The following is a 21,144-nucleotide window of genomic DNA, read 5'->3' as shown; positions in this document are numbered from 1 at the left end:
ATTCGTACCAGGTCCAGCCCAAAGCAACCCCGAAAGCTAGAGCAAGACGTAGCATACCATTTCCACAGCCACCCCTCTAGATTTAGCAGGAGGTTACAAAGACAGTTACAGCCTGTGCTGTGCAGAAGGTCAGGTAGTTTCACCAGCTTTTCAGAGTATGATCTGCTTTCACTCATCTTTCTCTGTGCACGTTAAGAGAGATTTGGCTCCTCCACGGGTGGATTACAGTAACTTGTCCACAGCTGCCAGTTGCAAGCCTCTCACTTGCTTTCTCATGCTGAAAGCCTGAGTTACTCCCAGCAGCAAAATGCAATTAGTAATTCCCTTGCAAGGGCAAACTTTGCCTCCACACCTTTCACACATGCAGTGCCAGTTGAGCTACTGCTGTCTCAAACTTCAGTACCTCCACAGATCGGCTTCTGGAAGCCACAGCTTAGGAAATACCAAACAAAGTGCTAGTCCTTTCTTCCTGTAAAAGTTTAGAATGGCAGCAACACCCCAGTAATTCATGTGGGTAACAGCAACGAGTTTCAACTTTAATTAATACTAGACAATGCACTCTGAGGGCTTGAGGACGAAAACGCTTTAAAACCAAACTGTTTCTCTAGGTTATCAGCGAAATATAAGCACCCACAGCCCATCTATGGTTACAAATGCTTTTGTTACCACATGAACCCAAACTGGACAGCCACACCCCATCCTACAAAACTCAGCCTACTCAAACTTTCTCCCAGCCCCAACAGATTCTCCTCAATGCATCAGTGGGATGAGCTAACAGTCGGGAGAGGTAGCGGCGTCTGCAGAGTGCCTCGCACCGAGCCCTCAGGACCAAGCCACGGCAAGGAGCACCAGGCCCCAGGCTCGCACGCTGGGCTGGTGACAGCTTCGTCAATCTCTCACCGTCACCATTCCTACTAATGTCGCGGGAGCGTCACCCACTCGGGACTTCAGCTGCCCTCCCGTCCCCCCTTCTCTCTCCGGCCTCAGCTGGCACACGGCAGCCCAGGGCCCCAGGCACCGCCTTCACGCCGCGATTCCCGCGCAGTGACCACAGCCCCCCCCGCCGCCTCAGCCCCGCCACCGCCCGCTGGAGGCCGCGACCGCCAGGCCCAGACGCCACAGAGCTCCCGGTGAGCTCAGCCCTGCCGATATTAACGGTTTTCACACCACCGGCGCGCCGGGTGGCAGCTCCCTGCCGGCGGCCTCGCCTTCCCGCCACTCCACTCAGAGCCCGCCCGCGGCGGGGGCGGTGCTGCCGGCTGCTAGACTCCAGCTCCCCGGCGCACACGGGTCCCTAACGGGGACCCCGGGTTGACCCACATGAGCTTTGCCCCTCACAGTGGCGCGAAGCGGCCGTCCCCAGTGCCAGGGCGAACGAACTTTCCCGCACAGCCACGGCCCGCCGCGGAGAAGGGAGCTGAAGAGATCGGGGGGGGTTGCGGGGCGACAGGCCCGACCCCGCCAGAGGCAGGGCGCGGTGGGAGGAAGGGAGGACGGCTGGGCGAGCGAGCGAGCCGCCACAGGTTACCTCAGCTGGGCGGTGGCCGGGGCCATGCCGGAGCCACCGCACCACAGCACTGACCGGCACCTCCTCCTGCAGCAGCAGCTCTAAAACAGCCGCCATTCCCGGCTGCTGCCGCCGCCACCCCCGAGCACGCGCACAACCGGCGGCAAGGGCGGGCCAAGCGGGGGCGGGGCGGGGCGGCGGCGGGATTCCCGCCGGGGAGGCGGACGGGGGCGGGGCCAGCGCGGACCGGGTCGGGCCGGGGGCCGGACCCCCTCCCCATGTCAACACGCGGGGCACGGGGCGCCTGCGCCGGTCCGTGCGCGTCTTTTCCTCTCATGCGCGGTATTTGCTTCCCCGGCAGGGCTCGGGGCCCGGCTTAGCGGCGGCGACCAACGACGCTCACGGGCCGGGTCGGGGGAAGGGGCAGCGGCGCCCCCTGCAGCTCCGCTCCCTCCCGCCCCGCCCCGCTCCCTCCCGCCTGCCCGGAGGGGGCCGGGCTGGCCCCCAGCGGCGGAGGATGGCCGAGGACTCGCCCAAGCGGCGCAAGGCGAATTTCAACGAGGCGGAGACGGAGGTGCTGATCGAGCAGGTGCTGAAGCACGAGCAGCTACTCTTCGCGGCCGGGCCGGGCCGCGCCTCCCCAGGGCAGAAGCGGAAGGTGTGGGAGCTGATTCGGCACAAGGTGAATCCTGTGGCCGCCTGCCCCCGCGACGTGGAGGATCTGAAGAAGCGCTGGAGGGACCTGAAGCGCCGCGACCGCAGCAAGCTCTGCCGCCTCTCGCAGGGCTGCGGGCCGACGGGCCCCGCCGCCGCCCTCGGCCTCCTCCTGGCCCCCGAGGAGATGCCGCCCGCCGCCGCGCCTCCTGCCCGCCGCCGCCACCACCAGCGCGCCTACGGCTCCCTTTTGCCCGCCGAGGCCGTGCCTATCGTGGGCGGTATCGACACGCTGGAGTTGCCCGGTGCCATCGTGGGGGACATCGGTGAGTGCGAGACCGACCCCTGCGGCGCTGCCCTGGACCCTCCGCCCGGTGTCTTCCCCGCCGTGGCCGCGGTCCCCGGGGGAGGAACGGCGCTTAACTGGCTGCCGTGGCAGGCTCCCCCACGCTGCGTGTGCGCAGAGGGCTGAGGGTACCAGCCCCGTTTGAAAATGCCTAGTTCGGCTAACTGGATGCTCTGCTTGGAAACGCCATGCACACAGAACTGGGGGATTCGTGTTGTGGGTCATCGAAGTGAATCAAAACAGCACTTAAGAGTAAACCCTGTCTGGCAGTAAGTGCCCATCATTGCGGCACTAGGCGCAGCCGCTGCCTTCACCTCTATAGTACCTATTCTGACAAACGCCAAGAGTCAGGCTAGCGAGCAGCTCTAGGCAGCGCAGAGTGCGACGAGTACGTAACTTGGCATGTACCAGGCACACTGCGTTACTACGCTGAAACCATCATCTGCCACACCAAGGGGTGGCTTTGCTTTCACAGTGTTTCGGCAATGCTGCTACTGGTTACGCCATGCATGGTAAAGCATGAAATGAGCTTACAGTGAATTTTGACTCTTGGAACCTAAATCTTGTTTTCTGTGGTGGGCTGGTAAGGGATCTGTATTGTGCAAATGTATGATTAACTGCTGAATGCACCTTTTAGAGTTGTGTTTTTTTTTTTAACCCACCTGTCAAGGTAATACTATTCTAAAAGCATCAAAGATAACAGTGCAGCTCGTTGAGTCTTGATTCAAAGACCAGTGTCAGTAGTCAGTGGATGAGAGTGCCATTCACTGACTATAGAGGTCATTAAGTTTTTCACTGTCTCCCCTTTGTTTTCCTCTCCCCCTTCTTCTAGGGTTTAATGATGATCCTGGCCCTTCTCATCAATCCAGTCTGCAGAAGATGAATCTCAAAGAAGAAATAGTAGTGAAAGTGGTAGAGCCAGAAGAAAGTTCTGAGGACATGGCAGTGGTTCCACCTAGCCAAGAGCAACAACCTTTTCTGGGGACATCAAGTGGTGGTTTCTCTGGGAAAGTAAAAGCCAAAACAAAAGCCAAGACTCATGTGGACCAAAATGAAATAACTGAAGAGGACCTACTGCAGATTCAGCAGACCCAGATGCAGGTGATCCAGTCTGGCTTTGACAGTGTCAACCACAATCTTCGGCTGCTGCAGCAAGGCATGCAGGATCTGAGTAACAGCCTCAGCATCATGGCACATACACTTGTTGCTATCAAAAATGTCTATGTGAAAAACAACACTGGTCCAACCACATATGCCACCACCTCTACTCAGACCACAGCTGGGTACCTGAGCCCAGGTTCCCCACAGGTCTCCCCTGCTGAGGACAGAGGTAGAATGCAGGTGGCTGGAAGCAGCAGCAGAAGCAGCAGCTGCAGCTCCAGCTCTCTGTCACAAGAACCAGGTCCTTCTGAGTTTCCTAGGCGCCCTGTGAGAACCATTAAGAAAGAACATCCAAATGGCTGCTACTACTTCTGCTTTGCAGATGTGTAAAAATTTGAATATATGTAAAATGACTGTGGTGTTAGGTGCTGTTGTATGTTCTGCTCCAGCCTAAGACTTTGATGGAGCAAAGTGGACTTGCCTACCATGTTTTTCCCAGTGGGAAACATTTCACTACAGGTGGCATTAAACACTAATCACCAATCTTCTGTTTGTTAACTGTGGTGCAGTTGACTAACAATTTTATTTTATCCTCTTTCTTAAAAAACAAACAACCAAACAAACATACATTTTGACTAAGACCTTTGTCCACACCATCATCTGTTCCATGTGACCTTTTGAAAAATAAAAGGCATGAGAGTGGGGTAAAAAAAATTAACATTATGGTTAGTGGCTGGCAGGAGTTGTCTAACACAAGTTGCTTAGCTTTTTGATTAAACAAGCCTCAGATGTAGTTGGATTCATTTAAGTAGTTCCTTTGTCTAACAAGTACAGTGTCAGGGGTGTTTGCTTGTTTGTTGTCAGAGCTGTAAAAGGCATCTCAGGAAGAGTGTGACATACCTGCTTACTCTAGGAATGTTTTAGGCCTTGAGCTGTCGATTCATGAATGTGCTCCTCAGAATTCTTAACAGCATTGTTCCATTTGGCTCTTGTTCATTCCCAGTTTGTCAAACCTCCTCAGAGGCATTCTGGTTTACTGTGCTAGCACAGGAGGCTCGCTCTTGTCACATGATTAAAACAGAAATGCTGCAAAAAATAGTAATTGACAAGTGATGCCTGGTTTTGACATGCAATAATTTTCCCCATATGATTTGCAAGCAGGCTGCATCTTAAGCAGCTTCTTGCAAGCCTGTGATAGTTTATGAAGCTTTCCTCTTCATCTGTGGGGGAGAAGAGTCAAATCCTCCCTTCTCAACCAGACTTCTAAGGAAGACTAGAAAGCTGGAACAAAAAGTACCCCATAGTGTTAACTCTGAAGCAGGCACCAAGGAACTATTTTATCCTAATTTGAAAAAAAATATAAATCACATTTAGATAGAAGGAAACTAGCACTACTCTTAAGATGTGCTTAAGGCTTATATATTAGAGTCACCCTACTTGGCACAATTCAAATAGCAGAGGTGGTCTGTTCATCTGTCCAGTGCCCATGCTTGAGGGGAAACAAAAACCCTCTCACCTGCCACCTGAAAAATCGTGCAGGCACTTATTTATCATTGATACAGGCCTTGCACACACCCCTCAAGTGTGAGCACAGGGTAGTCATGGTGCTAGCGTTTCCCTGCAGTATTAAGGATGAGTAAAATATGCAAACATCTTGCAAAATTAAAACATGTACAGCACATTGTTAGTTGGGATTCTGCCTTGAGGAAGAGGGGATTCTTCTTTTCAGCTCTACCTTACTAGAAGGAGATGGTGTAGGTGACGGGTATCATCTCCTCATTCATAAAAGCTGGTTTTAAAATGGGAAAGAAAGAGCCTGAAGAAGGCACCCTTTGTAATTTGTTCTCATGGACAAAGAAGCCAATTAACACGACCATGACATTCCAGGTTAGCAGAATGTGATCTCAAGTTTTCCTGGTCCTTCTGGACAGCAGTTTGAACTTGTGCAGGTTCCAACAGCCAGTTATTTGTCTGACTTTCTTTCAAAGTTTCAATTATTTCTCCAATTGCTAATTCTTATTTCACTTACTACAGCATCTCTAGGGAGAGCTGACTTGTGGGTACCAGGGGAGGTTTTAGGCTGGATGTTAGGAAGAAATTCTTCATAGAAAGAGTTATTTGCCATTGGAATGGCCTGCCCAGGGAGGTGGTGGAGTCACCATCACTGGAGGTGTTTAGGAAGAGACCTGACGGGGTGCTTGGTGCCATGGTTTAGTTGATTAGATAGTGTTGGATGATAGGTTGGACTTTATGATCTCAAAGGTCTCTTCCAACCTGGTTAATTTTATTTCTTTTCTATTCTAATTCTATTCTCAAACAGTCTCATGCTTAAGTGCAGATTTAAATGAGAGGCAGCTACAGTGCAAGTACAAAGAAGTGCAGCAAGATCCTAAGAGCAGAGCAGGCAGGTTGCATCTCCTGTACAAATGAAGACACCAAGCCTGGCAAAGCTAAAAGACAGCTACCAGACCTCAATCTGCCACAGCATCTTTGTTCTAGACTTGCTCCTTTCTCACAGTCTGTCAGTTGTTCTGCTAATGTATACTGGAGCCAGATCAAACCTGGTCTTCTGGTAAAATCTGGATTTACATGATATTTTAAACAAGGAAAGACACTAAGATAACTCTTACCAGTACAGGGGGCACAGATTTGTTATTTTCTTCAGGCTAATACAGCTGCTCCTTTAGGCACACTTTCTGTCATCAAACATTAGTTCTTTCTAGAGTACCAGAAGCACACACCATCCAGAATCACATTATAAAATTTCTAGCTACTCTTAACAGAAGAACTAATGACCCAGTCATGAAGCTTAATGAAAACACTGCCAATGATTTGAACAAGGGCAGAGCTGGCTTTTAATTTACCCTACATATGAGGCATAACAGTAGTAATGCCAAGAAAGATACAGGGGATTTTCTCCAACTCTTCTGGACTTGCCTTAACACCTTCTGCTGCACAGAGCAGACAGTATTTTCCACAGCATAATCATAAAACATGCAGGTAAATAAACCTGGAATAGAAATTGTGGTGATATTACACTCTACTTTGACCTAGTTTCACTAGCAAGAAATGCAAAGATATTGGGATACTGGAGGAAACTGGGGCAACTGGTAGCTTAACATCGTACTTCCACATAGCACAAAATGCAGAGAGTCAGGAACAACTTCATAAATTTCTTTGTTATCTGCCACCAAATTGTATTGCAGAGAGGATGGAAGAGCTCAAGAAGTTGTAAAAGCTCAGTGACAGCTGATCATCTCCAAAGGAATCCATTACCATGGTCTCTGACAAAATAAGAACTTAAGAGTTTTGAACAAAAGAGGAAGTAGTTTGCTTTTCAGAACAACAAGTCTAGAATCCATCATATTGTTATTAAAATTGCTATGATCTGGCTGTGGCAATCATTTATTGTCTGGGTGAATACAGACAGTATGGATAAAAGCAATAGCAAATAGAAAGGGAGGTTTCTGATGAGGCCTGTGGAGTTTTTCTATTATTATTAATACACAACACATGAAACCACTGAATCAGTAACACTTCCACTGATCCAACCATCCCAACCTGCGATGTGAACATCTGACTCATGTGGTAGAACCAACAGACACTGTCAGCACTTTCTCCCTTTATAAAGTACAGGTAGTAAACACTACGGGGGGGGGGGGGGGGGGGGATTCCCAACTAAAGCTTTATAAATAATTAAATCACTATACAAACACAATTGAGAATTGAAGTTTTGCATGCTGAATGAATATTTTATTTAGAACCAGTTTATAAAAATAAAATACAAAATAATTTGAAAACAAAACTTAAAACATTGTACAAAGCCTTGATATGGTACAAATGAGAAAATAAATAATTACAGCTTTATGTACAAATGACCATTACAAGGGCATTAACTCTATGTTCTTGGGTGCCTGAGCAAACTTAAAAGGAAAAGAATGGCTTAGAAGATTTCCAAGGAGGGGAAGAGAACTGCAATTACTGAGAATTTGAAGGACTCAACATTTGTCTTCCTCAGTGGTAACAATCTTGGAACGAATTTCCACTTAATCACACTGCAGGTTTTACTATTGAGTGCGTAATGTCTTACGGGGTGGCAACGTTGTGTTTTTCATTAATACACAGACTTCATTCTTTGTGGTATTGCACAGAGATTTCAGATCAGCAGCCACTGCTTGGCAGCTTTAAAAAAATCAGTACTTGTCTGAAGGCATTGCTGGTGATTTCCTTAACTGACTAGTTTGGATATTCGTAGGAAAGCACTGAAAACTGACATCTCTTAGCACAAGCCCTGAAACTTGTCTCTGGGCTGGCTATAGAAAGAATAAACTTGGGAAAGAATTTCAAATCTTGCTTTCTAGCTAAACAAAGAGGATGCAGAGAAGGCTGCTAGGCAACCAATCCGGATCACTGGACAGAGGAGTAAGATCTGAACTAGCCAAAAAATCCCACCTGATGTGTCTCCAAATATTTCTCACCTTACCTGCCACACAGCAGAGAGGGATTTAAAAGGATTTGAAGACAGTCAGGCCAAACTAACTACACTGTATCTTCTGAAGCAAACTGGTCTGCTGTTATTATAGGTCCTTTATATAAGAGCTAGATCAAAGATAAAGTAATCTCAAAAAGGAGCAAAGATGTGTAACTCAGATTAACTCCAGCTGAACTCCCACTGACGGCTGTGGATGATCAGGACCATTTATGAGTAGCCCAGCTGGGGTATTGTTTCAGAGGAAACCACTCTGTACTCTTGGCCAAAGCTGGCTCTCAGCAGTAATTTCTACAGAAAAGTAGGGATCAAAAGGCATGTTGTATGATAATAGTAAAATAAAAGAAGCTACTTCCATGTTAAAACACATCAAATGCAAATATGGTATTTAGTGAGAGTATTCCTACAGTCCCTACACAGGGGAAAAAAACCTCAACAAAACAAGACCCAATACTGATTTTAATGAAAGCTTCACCTGCACAACAACAGCAAGAATTCCTAAAGATCCAAGGGAGAGAAGAAACAGAAGCAAAATATGTGAATGGTATATGCTAACATTTGGCTTTGTCACTGTTAAGAGAGAACGTGTTACAAAAATGGAGAGTCAATCAGCCTCCACATTCAAACCTGGATGGTTAGAATAATTGCCAAGTGAATACATTAGCCTTCAAAACAACACACTCCTATATACTTTTTCCTTTAAAAAAAAAAAAAATTAACCAAAACTTTCAAAAGTTAATATTCAAAAGCCTGATTATTTAAACCATTGGAAAATGGATTAAGTTTTGGGTTGTTTTTTCTTTTTTGGCATGTGACAGTATTTTAAGATAATCCCAGGCCATTATTACATAATCCAGGCTGGATTTGATATAATTTTCTCTTTCACAAATGTTATATGTAGGCAAAAGGAAGACTGACTTCAAGCAGACAGCTGAGGTGTTCTTGTGAGAGGTGCATGTTTATGCAATTTGTATGTATTAGCCAAGAAATGTATGACCTATGCCCATGTATTGCATGTAGTCAAAACACGTAAACACTGCTTCCATTTACCAGCACTATTGGTTTCTGGAAAGTGCAGTAATTGCCACCAATGAAATTGGAGCCAAAAGCAAACCAGCCAACAAACCCCTTCAGTTTACTGCCTAACACGATTAGCTAAAAGTAGAATAAAAATATTATGCCCTGTTCCACGAGTTTCACAAACAGGAACAAGCATCCAAAGCTTTTCCCAGCTGAAGAAAGGAACCAGAGGTAATCGCCAGGGCTTTTATTTATAGAGTTGACAGTTCCCTGACCACTCTGTGCAGTGGAACCATAGAGAACACGCTATAAGGGAATCACCGTGTTCACCTAAACAGCCTCTTCCTCTCTGGAACTGACAAGGCAGGCACGACTCTTGTCACCTCAAAGATCAGTACTGCATGAAGAAAATTACAATCAATATATTTTACAATCAATGTATTTCTCATATATCTCTGAGAAACCAATTTGAATTTGAGCTCTCATTCTCCTGTTCCTTTTCATAAGATTCCTCTCTCTTCTAACAGATACATAAAATTCGGAGGCACATAACACTAGTTTGCCATTAAAGCCTTTTAAGAAATTGGAATAGTCACTGTCTTCTTACCAGAATGTGTATCTCCAAGCGTTCCACCAGAATGTCAAATTCATTATGGAATAATTCTGTTTACAGGAAAGAGTCTGTACAGTAAGCCCGGCTTCGTCTACAATCTCATCAAAGAGAAAAACAACATACTTTTGATAAGCATTACAGTCGAACCTTGCATAACTTTGCAGTAAGAAAGACTTAAGGGAGTTTTGCCCAAGTAGGACTATAGGATCAGGCCTTGGAATATGGAAAAGACACAGAATCAGAATTAGGGCAAAGTGAAATTATGGTAGATGAAGAGGAAATCAGAGCAAAACAGGCCTCAGCTCACTCTGGCAAATGAATTCCAGTAAACAAGATGCAACAGTTGAGGCTGTTCCTAAGTATATGTATATACACACATATGTATGCATGTATATCTGTATGCTTCTATATAATATACAGTATCTATATAAGTGTATATATACACTTATATACAAATGCGTATTTATATATATAAAATCAAAATTGTGTCTCTCCCAACTATAGGTCATACCATAATACTACAAATTGTGAATGATAGAGCTCTTGCAAGTCTATTTCAGATGAAAAATATTTCAAGCTATTTTAAAATATACAGGACCAGATCCTCCCCTTTACATTAAGAGTGTTTAGTGAGGTATGCGAGAAAGCTTGATCTCAATCATGCACACTTCAAGGCAAGAACATGTCCAGATTTCCCAAGACAGGATGTGGCTGGTGGCTATAACAAATGCCCCGTGTCACTCCCCAGGGGTTTGCCTCCTGAATCATTGTATGTAACTAGCAGTTAAGACCTCATATTGCTCCTGCCTTTGAGCAGTGAAAATTTGCTATGCTTACCAACCCTGCTGAAGTAGTAGATACGTGCCTAGCATCATACAGCACACAGCTTGCCAGTGCTGCTCTACTGTATCACACCTTCTAACACTTTTAACAGGGTTTTACTTAAGCAGTAATTGGCATTTGTAATTAATGAGATTAATATAGATTTTTGAGGTTGAAATGCAGATTGATTACACCATGCAATATTGTAGCACAAAAGTCTGTGTGAAATGTTCAGTCATTTCAATTTCTAATTGAGTTTAAAGGCTTTATGTTTCAATTTCTCTACAAAATACAAAGCACTACAAAGTGCTGGCCACAGTATGGGGAACACCATAAAGAGGAGATGCATGTGCAGCATCTGCATCTGCTACATGTCATGGCTCCAGTGTGCTGGTCCCCAAAGGAGTGGAGGCTCAAAGGGAACAAAGCAACAGCTCCTTGGTTTATACTGTTTCTCAGCTAAAATATCTGTGTAGGCTGCTGTGTGCTATGCAGAATAACTGTAACTGTTTTGTACAATGGAGAAAAATCTTCCCCATCCCTGAAAATTTGTTGTGGATAATCCTCCATAAACCATTCATTCACACCCTGCACAAGGGCCACACACATGTACATTGGCATTTTTATGCAGTCAGTTGCATATTCAAATATTGAAGCTTACAGAGTTTTTGATGATTATACAAGCCCTCTAGAAATATTAAGCTACTATTGATGTATGAGTTGATCAGCTGACTACTACCTAACCACACTGACTGCTACATTAGACTACAGTAAGCGATTCTGTAAACTTCAGGGGGGGAGGGCATTAAGCAATAAAAAACTCCAGAAGAGCGGATAGTTCAAGGTAAATTATTCACAATCACTCCTCCATTCATTTCTTCATGACTTTCTCACTAGGATCCTGTTGAATCCACAGCAAAAAGCAGATGGAGATACACAGTCCTTTTACCTTGTTCTGGACTGAAAGAAGCCTGGGTCATCAATCACAAGCGGTATCTCTTTCTCTATTTTGGCATAGTTTACTATTTTTACATTGGCAAGTAGTTCAAGTACAAGTAAATTTCTACAGCAATGATTTATTTTACATAGCAATGTGTAACAATGGACAAGTCTAAACTCTGAAGACAGCATCAAAAAAATCCTTAGGTGCTATATTCTTTCTCACCTGTAAAGCAAGCCTGTTCCTGGATCCTGCTACACTGGAGAGCAAATATAAACACCTCAACTTCAGGATTTCAGGCAAGGATGCATAAAGCTGGTACCTATTAAAACTGACCATGTTAACATAGGAATAAGAATACAAGACCACAATAAATGCTTTTCAGAAATAAGGGAGAAGGGGGAGGAAATAATCAGAGGATGCCACACCACCTTAACACAATTCCAGCAGTACCTAGGGCAAAAGGATCACAATGGGACCAAATTATTTTTATGATGTACAGGTAAGGAAACATGAGGACAAGTGGAAGAAAAAGATGATTTTGTCACATTCATCTGGTATTTATCGACTGTCACTGCTCCTATATGACAAGTATACATAACAATTAAGAATCCACAGTATGAAGTAAGAATTGGTAATCACAAGCCCTACTTGTAATAAAAAATAACAATACCTCTGAGTCTCTGTTCTTGTTCCATAAGCAAATGCACACACAAATTATAAATTAAAAAAGCAAGCTGCAAGACAAAACAGGCTGGTTGAGAAAGCAGCAGTCCTTCAGTCTTGTACCAAGGTATAAAGGCTATTAGAATTTGTGCATTCCGTAATTTTTCAGGGGGAAATAGAAGAAGTAATTCCAGAGGTATTCAGGAACTAACAGAAAGGGAACTGTATCATTTATGGGCCATAAATTACAAAGGAAAAATGAGAAAGAATGATTTTATATAAGCATATACATATATGTATATATATAAATATTTATATTATATAATTTACCATGAGGACATGCAATTATTGGTATAGCACCTATCATACAATATAATACAAAGGAATAGGACTTTCCAATGGTTCAGTTTCTTCAGAAAAAGCAGGTATACCCTACCTATTGCATTCATCTGTAGTGCTTGAAACCTGAATGAAATTGAGGTTCCACACTGTGCTACATTACACATGGGAAATAATATACATAGTCATAATAAGGAAATAAAGAAGAGAAGAATAAAAATAATCAATATCGTCTGACAAAGCAAGTGAAATTCAGTGCAGCTCCAGGGCAGCTTTAATGCAGCATTAGAATATGTTAGCTCAGAGACAAAATATTCCCTTTTTAATCCAAAGGTATTCATTTGGCAGAGGTTAAATAAAAAAAGCACAGATGCTGGCTGGAGAGGAATATGACTACAGCAAGCAGATCAGTAACTGACAAGTCTCCTTTGCATCCAGCGTCCCCACAACAGGCATAATTAGGGAGAGCTGCCTGCGTCTCTCCCAGGCTTGCGTTTTTGTGTGCGACTATTCTGACCCACTGTTCTCTTCTGAATATTGCAAAAGGTGCTGTACCATTATGTTCCCTACAGAGATCCTGTAGAGCAAAAGAGATTATTAAGTAACCCCCAAACAAAGTTGGAGGAATTAGACACCATGGACTTTACTGACAGACAACAAAGCTTGGCTGACAAAAAAACCCACAACACACATTTAGGCAAAAGAATGACAAGAATTACAACACAAGAAAAGATCTCAACTCACTTTCTGTGTGTTTTGCTTTGGGGACTAATATTCTTACACAGATTTTGTAAGAAAGTTAAGCATATTTCTGTCACTTAAAACCTACCAGGATCACAAAGCAGACAATCTCATCTCTGTCTCATCTTTCACATTTTTATAAAACAAATGACCAGAAAACCCCAATCTCGGTCGGTAATCATCTCTGTACAGTAATATCTGTGCTGGAAGTGGTCCAAAACTAATGGGAAAATGAAAGCCAGTAAAAACAAGAGTTCTTTTTGCAGTTAAGGGAGACAAGAGACTTCTGTTTTCTAACTTACTTTCTAATTTGCATTGCAATTTACAGTAAATCTGAAACATTCGGTGAAGAGCAGGCATCTCCTTTCTATTGCTGCCCAGACAGAAATACTTTTCTAAATGTTCCTGCATGGGGTTTAAAGAACCCCACTACGACTCCCACAGAAGTGTACTGATTAATTATTAGCTTATTGAATCCTAATCAGTGCTAACAAATTTATGAAGACCACGGGTATAAAATCATCTTAATTTTTTACATGGCACCAGTGTCAAGAAAGGGCAAAGGTATAGGATACTTCCTTAGGTGAAAAAAAACTATCAGTGCCATGGTAGGTAGGGGACAAGATGAGCATTGAGTGACTCAGAAATGTGTGCAGCTCAAAAGAGAAAAGACTTTTAAATTAGAAATGACATCATCTTCTACATCGTGTGCTTTCTGAAAACTACATAGACATGCTTGAGCAGCACTTCTGTCCCAAATGGTGATATCATTTTGTGATTAACTGTTTCAGGTTTTCCTACATACTCCTCTAGTATGCAAAGCCTTACATAATTTGGCCAAATCTTCTACCTAGAATAGAATAGAATAGAATAAACCAGGTTGGAAGAGACCTTCAAGATCATCATGTCCAACCTATCAACCAATCATCCAATCCTATCATCCATTGTAGGTAAACTACAACACAAAACACCCTTTTAAAATGCCCAACTTAGATATATTTTTTACCCTAAATACATTGCACATCTTTGACTACCTAGTCATTTTTATCCTGGCCTCTACTTCTCCCCTCACAGATCTGCTTGCTGCCTGCTCTTAGGCTGTACCTGGCCACTTATTTACACAGGATGCTTTCTCATGAATGGTTTGTGACGCTTACTTTCTTTAAAAAGCACAGATTCAACATATTTGTTTTTTGATATAATCTTTTTTTTTGTTTTGTTTTTTTTAAATCCACAGTACACAGACACAACATGCATCAGATTTAGGAGGAGGCTTTATACCTGTCAAGGCCCAGTTCCTATCTGCTAAGCTTAGTGGTTGATTTATTCTTTCCCGTGGAAGTCTTAGTGTTTGAGGAATGGTGGAAGGAATTGCTAGATCCTTTTGGACCATTCTTGCTTGGTTTGTTGCAGCAGTGCTCTTGTTGGCAGGATCTCCTAGATGATGAGGAGCCTGAATGGCTAGGAGGTGATTTACTCCTCCCAAGATGTGGAGATGAACTCCTCTGATCGTGATGGGTTCTCCCAGCCCGGGATGGAGAAGAACTGGCAGTACGGGGTAAAGAAGAGCTCCTAGGGGAGGCACTGGGACTGCGTCTGGGGATGACAGGGCTTTTGGGTGGTGTTTTTGGACTATGTGGAGATCCTGGACTCTTACACTGGGTAGAACTCCTTGGTCTTTGAGATCCGTTCTGTAGGATTTGAGCCAGGCGAGAGATAAGATCTGAGTCCGAGCTGCTACTCCCTAGGACTCTGTATCTGCGTAACCTTAAGAAGAAATGAAGAAAAATTATTTCTGTTCCCATCTACTCACTAAAGTTCATGCAGAAACACAGTGATTATCACCTTTGTTATCACCACTGTCTCAAAGGGGTACATCCATTCCCGCACACCATCAACATGCTCCTACACACAATTTTAAGGGATGACCACGTACACTACTACTTCCTTCAGGGGATTTCTCTCCACTGTATCAAAAGTATCCTTATCCTGGTAATGCAGGCACTGAAGAAATTAAGATTGTGGTTTCTGTATACAGAGTTGGCGAATTCTCTCTGATCTCCTTTAACTAGTTGGTTTTACTTAGCCATGAGCTGAGTGTACCTAACTAACTCAGTACTGATGGTGGGAGTCTCCAAACCCAAGTACTTAAAATGCCTACAACAGTTTAATTTTCAAAGGGGCTGCACATGACAGATCCTATCAATTTCTCTGGATTTGTCAATAATCAACAGCTCCGGAAACATGATCCCGCTTCAAAAAGAGGTGTAAAGATTTAGATATAGATTGACAGGTTTCAAAATATTGAATACGTATCTATTTATGCATAAGGTTTAATGGTGAAGCAGGCTCTTTCTTCTGTAATAAGCCTCTCCTCATTCATTCTCCAACAATGTAAGGTTCCTCTGAGCCCAGCATTTTTTTTTAAATTAGGTATAAAATGGAACTGCTACAGGATTCCACACTGCACAGTAACTGCAGTCCAGCTCAAATCCATTTTCAACTGGAAAACCTATTTCTATTTTCTTTGCATTACCTAGCTTCTAACCCAGGTCTAGCGGGCGGTTTTCCTGGTGGTGGCCGTGGAAAGAACTGAGCTGAACTTGAATTGGTGACTTGATCAGTGGTTGCCCAGGATACTGGCCTTGGAATCTTGCTTTTTCTGGTCTGAGGGCTGCTTGGAGATAAAGAGCTATCTTCTGTCTGCTTGCTGAAATGAGAGTCCAGTGTCAGCCTAGAAATTGAGGATAAGACATCATCCTCAGAAAATGGTACTGTAGCAGCAGCCACTTTTTCTTCCAATGACTTATCAGAGGCACTTGAGAGGTCACCAAGGAAAGACTTGAGCTGTTTTTTTTCCATAAGTAGTCTGACCAAGTCTGTCTGATGGGCCTTTTTTAGAAGAAGCTTTTCCTTTGCTGAAACAGGAGAAGAGGACTCTGATGTGGAGTCTATCTCTTGTGCTAAAACTGGGATTCGGCTCTGCCTGAATACAAAAGGAGATTTAACTAAGTCCCTCCTAGATCGATGAGAACTCTCATTTTCTGAAATGCAGTGGAGTAACTCTCCATTTCTGGGACTATTTTTCTCCTTTTTGTCCTCCTGGTGCAAAAACGTAGTAAGGGCCACTTGGTGGCATTTCAAGTCTTGGATATGGACTTCTTCCTTATTAGAATGAAAACCGTTTTCCTGAACTGGTGCTATTTTGCTTGCCTGCCTATTAACATGAGAGTTGGTAAGTTGTGAGGGAGAACATTCTGATGTTTTAGGTTCTATCAGCTTCAGAACCTCATCTTGATTTGGCCCCAAAGAGGCAGGCCTTGGCTTTGATTCTTCAGCAGCTTCAGTATTTGTTAGAGGTTCTTCCTCTGCAGATTTTGAGTTTCCTGGCAAAGAAGAATTCTGTTCTTTGCTTAACATTTCAATGGCATCCTCAGAAACCACTGGAAGCCTTTCTTCCTCAGCCTCCTCTACAGCAATATTTTCAAGTTCTTTCTCTTCCTGTATCTCATTATATTGTTCAGGTAGGTCCTTTTGGCCACAATCCAGAACGTTGACACATTCTTTGACAGCTCCTTCCCTGTCAAGCACCTCTTGGCTGATATTAAGTACCAAATCTGGTCTGCTGGCACTAGCTGGACACGTGTCGTCTGTCACAACCAAACCTGGCAAACTTTCCTTTGGTGAGGAAAGTTCCACAGTGTGTTCCATAGAATGAGCATCCTGCTCTCTTTTCTCTAGCTGGTGGCCATAATGAAAGCTCTCTGAAGCAGACTGTGTGGATGCTACTGAAGGTCTGGGTATTGTTACCTGCATTGGAAAAATGAGAGAAGGAAAAGGTGAGAAACTCAGGAATGTTACACAGCTAACATTCTTTAAATAGCAGTTTTGATTCCATGTCTTCAAGATACATTATATAACAATTCACAGTGTTCAAATAATACCTAACTTAATCGTTTACATCTAGAAAACTAGAAAAAAAACCCTATTAACTCTTACCATCCCCAGACAGAAATGAGTTAACAGGTGAAAACAATCATAATCCAATGGAAAATGTTGCAATTACCAAGTAACCCTCCTGGAAATGAGATCTTTATTTATTTTGCATTAGTTTGCCTACTCCTAGAATAAGTTGTATACAAATGTAAAATCTTTCACTTTTACAGAGCAGTATTTTTAGACAAGTACAGAAGACAAAGAACACAGTCATGTCCAGCTTCAGAAATGGACTTAAATTTCAATGTAATCAACAAAAAACTTTATTTACCTAATTAAATACATCCATACCCATAATACCTACATAATTGTCCAGAAAAAACTTTTCTGAGTACCAAAATTTAGCTATTACCCTCCCTATGGAAGCTTATGCCTTGTTTTAAGTAAGCAGCTTGGTTTGGACATCTCCTTACCTAAGGTTATTAAGAGATTCACAAACTAAGTATTCACACCTAACTCCCTTAACAGATCTAATCCAAGAGAAACACTTAAAGCACTCCTAAAAACTGTAAATATCATTGAGCCAGAGTCCTTTTGAAAAACAGTTGGCTATGATGAGGACTACCTCTAGTACACTGTTTGTTAGAGCACATGTCCAAGAAATGGGAAGTCTGCATCCATGTCTGTCTCCATCTGAGGGACCTAAGCCCACTACCCCCCAGGTCCTGTCAAGCATGGGCAAAACCAGAATGGAGTTGCTCCTCACATTGTCCACTGAAGTTAGGCCATTGCACAGACAGAAATGCAAGAGTTAAGAGGTCAGAGGGTGAGAGAGAACACACTACAGTCACAGGAATTTTACCTCCATGTCCAAGGGAAGAACATACTTTCATCTGAAGATGAGTCCTAGATTCTGTTTTTTACATATTGGATTGTGGAAAAAAATCTGAGAAAGTGTGTGAGAAAATAAAACTTTTATAGAACTGAATCCCCCTCAAATCACAGAATGGTTTGGATTGGAAGGGACCTTAAGGATCATTTAGTTCCAACCTCCATGCCATGGGCAAGGTTACAAACACTTTTGTTTGGAAGAACAGTTTCTAAACAAATGGAATAAGCTTGTAGACGATCCCCCTAAGGTTCCTTATGGCTTATTTGGGAAAAATATCATTCACACTACACAGGATTCTAAGTAAAAAGACTGGAAGAAAGCTTGCAAAACAGAAGTTGTAATTAAAGAGTCCAAGGAAGTGCTGATCTTGAGACATGCAAAACACACCAATTTAAATTACCTTTTAGTCTAATTCAGGGAGACAGAAATCTCAAGGATATGCAATACACATCTTGTTGCCAAACAAAGAATACATGGTTTGATATGCAATTTTTTCTTTTTAAAGCACCACATTATAAACATAAATAATCCTCACACTTTCTTTTCTTCTGACACTAATTAAAACCTTATCCCATGATTTTCATGGCTAATTAGGTCAATTTTGTAAAACACTGATCCTGAGAAACAAAGATTACAATGTGATGTGGCCAATTAATCTAAAAATAAAAACATGGGGAATAGAATATAAAATGCTGCCTCTCAGCTCACTATGATAAGCAGATTATAACACTATCTCAGCTCAGGGGAGACCTTATTGCTCTCTACAACTACCTGAAGGGAGGTTGTAGACAGGCAGGGGTTGATCTCCTCTTCCAGGCAACCAGCACCAAAGGACACAGTCTCAAGCTGCGCCAGAGGAGATTTAGGCTGGATGTTAGGAAGAAGTTCTTCATAGAGTGAGTGATTGGCCATTGGAATGTGCTGCCCAGGGAGGTGGTGGAGTCACACTCATTGGAGGTGTTTAGGAGGAGACTTGATGGGGTGCTTGGTTGCATAGTTTAATTGATTAGGTGGGTTGGATAACAGGTTGGATGCGATGATCTTGAAGGTCTCTTCCAACCTATTCTATTCTATTCTATTCTATTCTATGCTATGCTATGCTATGCTATTCCATTCCTATTATCATGTGTGAAGGCTGCAACACCACAGTGTGGTGGGTTAACGCCCATTCTGAAAACAAAAAAACAAGCAGGGTGGAGGACTTGTGGGTACTTTGCACTCCCTGCACGGTGTTCCCCACCCCTCCCACCCCCCCAGAAGCTGAGTCTGTTCCACTCCCCCCTCCCTGCCCAGTTAGGGTATAAAAAGCAGGGCATTGCAGCTATTAGCTCCTTTTGGCTCCTGCCTCTCCTGGATGAGACCTACTGCAGCTGCCCTCCTGCTCCTCTGCCATGTGGTTGGACCTGATCTTTCTTCCTGTTGCTTCCGTGCCTCTTCAGAGAGAGACTGGCTTTGTATTATTCTTTTTTTGTCCCCCTCCTAACCATCCTTGTTCCTTGTCCTTGTAAACTTTACTTGTAATTGTTATATATATTGTTTGAAGAAAACTCTTTACCTCTCTACTTCCAAGGCGACTCCAAATTATTGTTTGGTGCGTTTGCTCCTTCCTTTTTTTTTCCGCCTCTCTGTCAGGAGGGAGGAGGGAGGAGTGGGGGAAGAGATTCTCAGCCTTGCCCCCATCTGAGCTCTTAATTCCCAGTTAAGGCTCAAACCACCACACACAGCAACTTATTTTCAGTCTAAAATTTATTGAAGAATTAACAGCTATCAACAGTTACCCTGTCATGAATGAGACAGTGTAGCTTCTGCACATTTTCTCTACTTAACAAAATCAAACCTGCTGTGTATGAAACAGGTCCAGTAGCTATGAGCAGGACTATCTCACTGAAATTTCTACCTTAATTAAACTCAACATTGCAAACAGTACTAGCAGCCTCTTGAGGAAAACCTAACTTAAACCTCATGCTGGCTCAATATAGTTTCCATCAGTAGGGTGTAACAATTCTGTAAACCCTGAAATCAGAACCCTTTTTGCTACAGCAAACTTCAACCATGGCAGCAATAAAAAACCACGACTCACTGAAGAGAGAACAGTTTTACCCTCTTTTCCTTCCAGGATACATCTATTTGGTAATGTACTATGACTTGAAAAGGAAGAGGATTTGGGACAATTATATCCATTGTTGACATTTTTAACAGACAGGTACAATGCTACCCACATTTTTAACTAGCTGAGCACTAAGGTAATCATAATGCACATGACAACTTCAAGTTAAAGCCACTAACAAATTAAAAACAATTTAAAAGAATACTAACAAGAGAGGAGTATCTTTGGGCTTTTATTTGCTTATTTGTGGTTCTAAGAGGGATTGTTATATGTGAAAACCACTGTAACCATTCATCTCTTGCTACTGCAGACTACTGAAACCTGCCAAAATTAGCTCATAAAAAAAAAGGCAAAATGTACAACATTTACTTGCACTCCTGGCTCATAAACCTAAAACATCCAAAATAAAATGACAGTTATGAGGGATATGCATTCTTTCCCTAAACACCCCTTAACATGTCAAGAAGTCTTACCTTATTCTTCCATAGGTCCCTGAATTCCAGTGAGATGCTTAAAAATTAAGGTAAGTTTTCCAACTCAGACCAGTTTATTATTTCTCATTTTGGCTATGAACATGAATGTGAATACGATGGCTTAGATGTCCATCTCTTGTCTGAGAAAATTTCACAGCATTTTGTAACTAATAACACAATTATATCACTACAAAATATTTTTAAAATGTTCCAATAAGGTAAAAATTTGAGAAGATTAAGACTGAAAACATCTGTAATAGTGCCAAGTAATTCTGATTGTTAACCCGAGAGACACATACTATCCTTCCCTAACGCAACAAACTACCCTAAAAATCATAGTATTAGCCCACTTGTATGTGTCTCCTTGAACACACAGAAAAAAGGAACTATGCCAGAATGACACACACACAGCTGCAATCCACCTTTGTTTAAGGGCCAAATCTCACCATACAGCAGCAGAAGTACTCTAAATAGCTGCCATGGGTAGAGGAGGTATTT

General features: G+C 43.0%; 3 protein-coding genes across 7 annotated transcripts in view; 1 reads left to right on the top strand and 2 right to left on the bottom strand.

The window, feature by feature from the left end:
* Positions 1–1,718, bottom strand: part of CDAN1 (codanin 1) — a 36,084-nt gene extending 34,366 nt beyond the window's left edge. For all 3 annotated transcript variants that reach the window (XR_010990286.1, XR_010990285.1, XM_068162232.1), the window contains exon 1: positions 1,529–1,718. Coding sequence is in view for 1 of the 3 variants with exons in the window: in XM_068162232.1 (XP_068018333.1) it covers positions 1,529–1,624 (96 nt within the window). In the remaining 2 variants the exon portion in view is untranslated. The remainder of the gene's footprint in view (positions 1–1,528) is intronic.
* Positions 1,422–7,257, top strand: LOC137453184 (uncharacterized). Its single transcript, XM_068162233.1, has 2 exons — positions 1,422–2,487; positions 3,340–7,257. The coding sequence occupies exons 1-2, from the start codon at positions 2,025–2,027 to the stop codon at positions 3,996–3,998; spliced, it is 1,122 nt and encodes a 373-aa protein (XP_068018334.1). The 5' UTR covers positions 1,422–2,024; the 3' UTR covers positions 3,999–7,257.
* Positions 7,258–12,743: 5,486 nt separating this feature from the next.
* TTBK2 (tau tubulin kinase 2) overlaps positions 12,744–21,144 on the bottom strand; it is a 104,601-nt gene continuing 96,200 nt past the window's right edge. For 2 of the 3 annotated variants that reach the window (XM_068162229.1, XM_068162227.1), the window contains 2 exons: positions 15,775–17,048; positions 12,744–15,005 (listed from right to left, as the gene is read on the bottom strand). In XM_068162229.1, coding sequence (XP_068018330.1) covers positions 14,537–15,005; positions 15,775–17,048 — 1,743 coding nt within the window. In that variant the 3' untranslated portion in view covers positions 12,744–14,536. The remainder of the gene's footprint in view (positions 15,006–15,774; positions 17,049–21,144) is intronic. The other variant, XM_068162228.1, reaches the window with a different exon arrangement.

This window comes from Melanerpes formicivorus, unplaced genomic scaffold (assembly GCF_026170545.1).
Source record: "Melanerpes formicivorus ecotype bairdi unplaced genomic scaffold, bMelFor1.0.p_v2 SCAF_62, whole genome shotgun sequence".
NCBI classification, from domain to species: domain Eukaryota; kingdom Metazoa; phylum Chordata; class Aves; order Piciformes; family Picidae; genus Melanerpes; species Melanerpes formicivorus.
The sequence above is the reverse complement of the archived record's forward strand: the minus strand, read 5'-3'. Positions and strand labels throughout refer to the sequence as shown.

Excerpts from the sequence above, each read along its gene's own strand:
- LOC137453184 (XM_068162233.1), top strand. The coding sequence starts at position 2,025 with ATGGCCGAGGACTCGCCCAAGCGGCGCAAGGCGAATTTCAACGAGGCG. Across the intron at positions 2,488-3,339 it reads TGCCATCGTGGGGGACATCG|GGTTTAATGATGATCCTGGC; the intron begins GTGAGTGCGAGA and ends CCCTTCTTCTAG.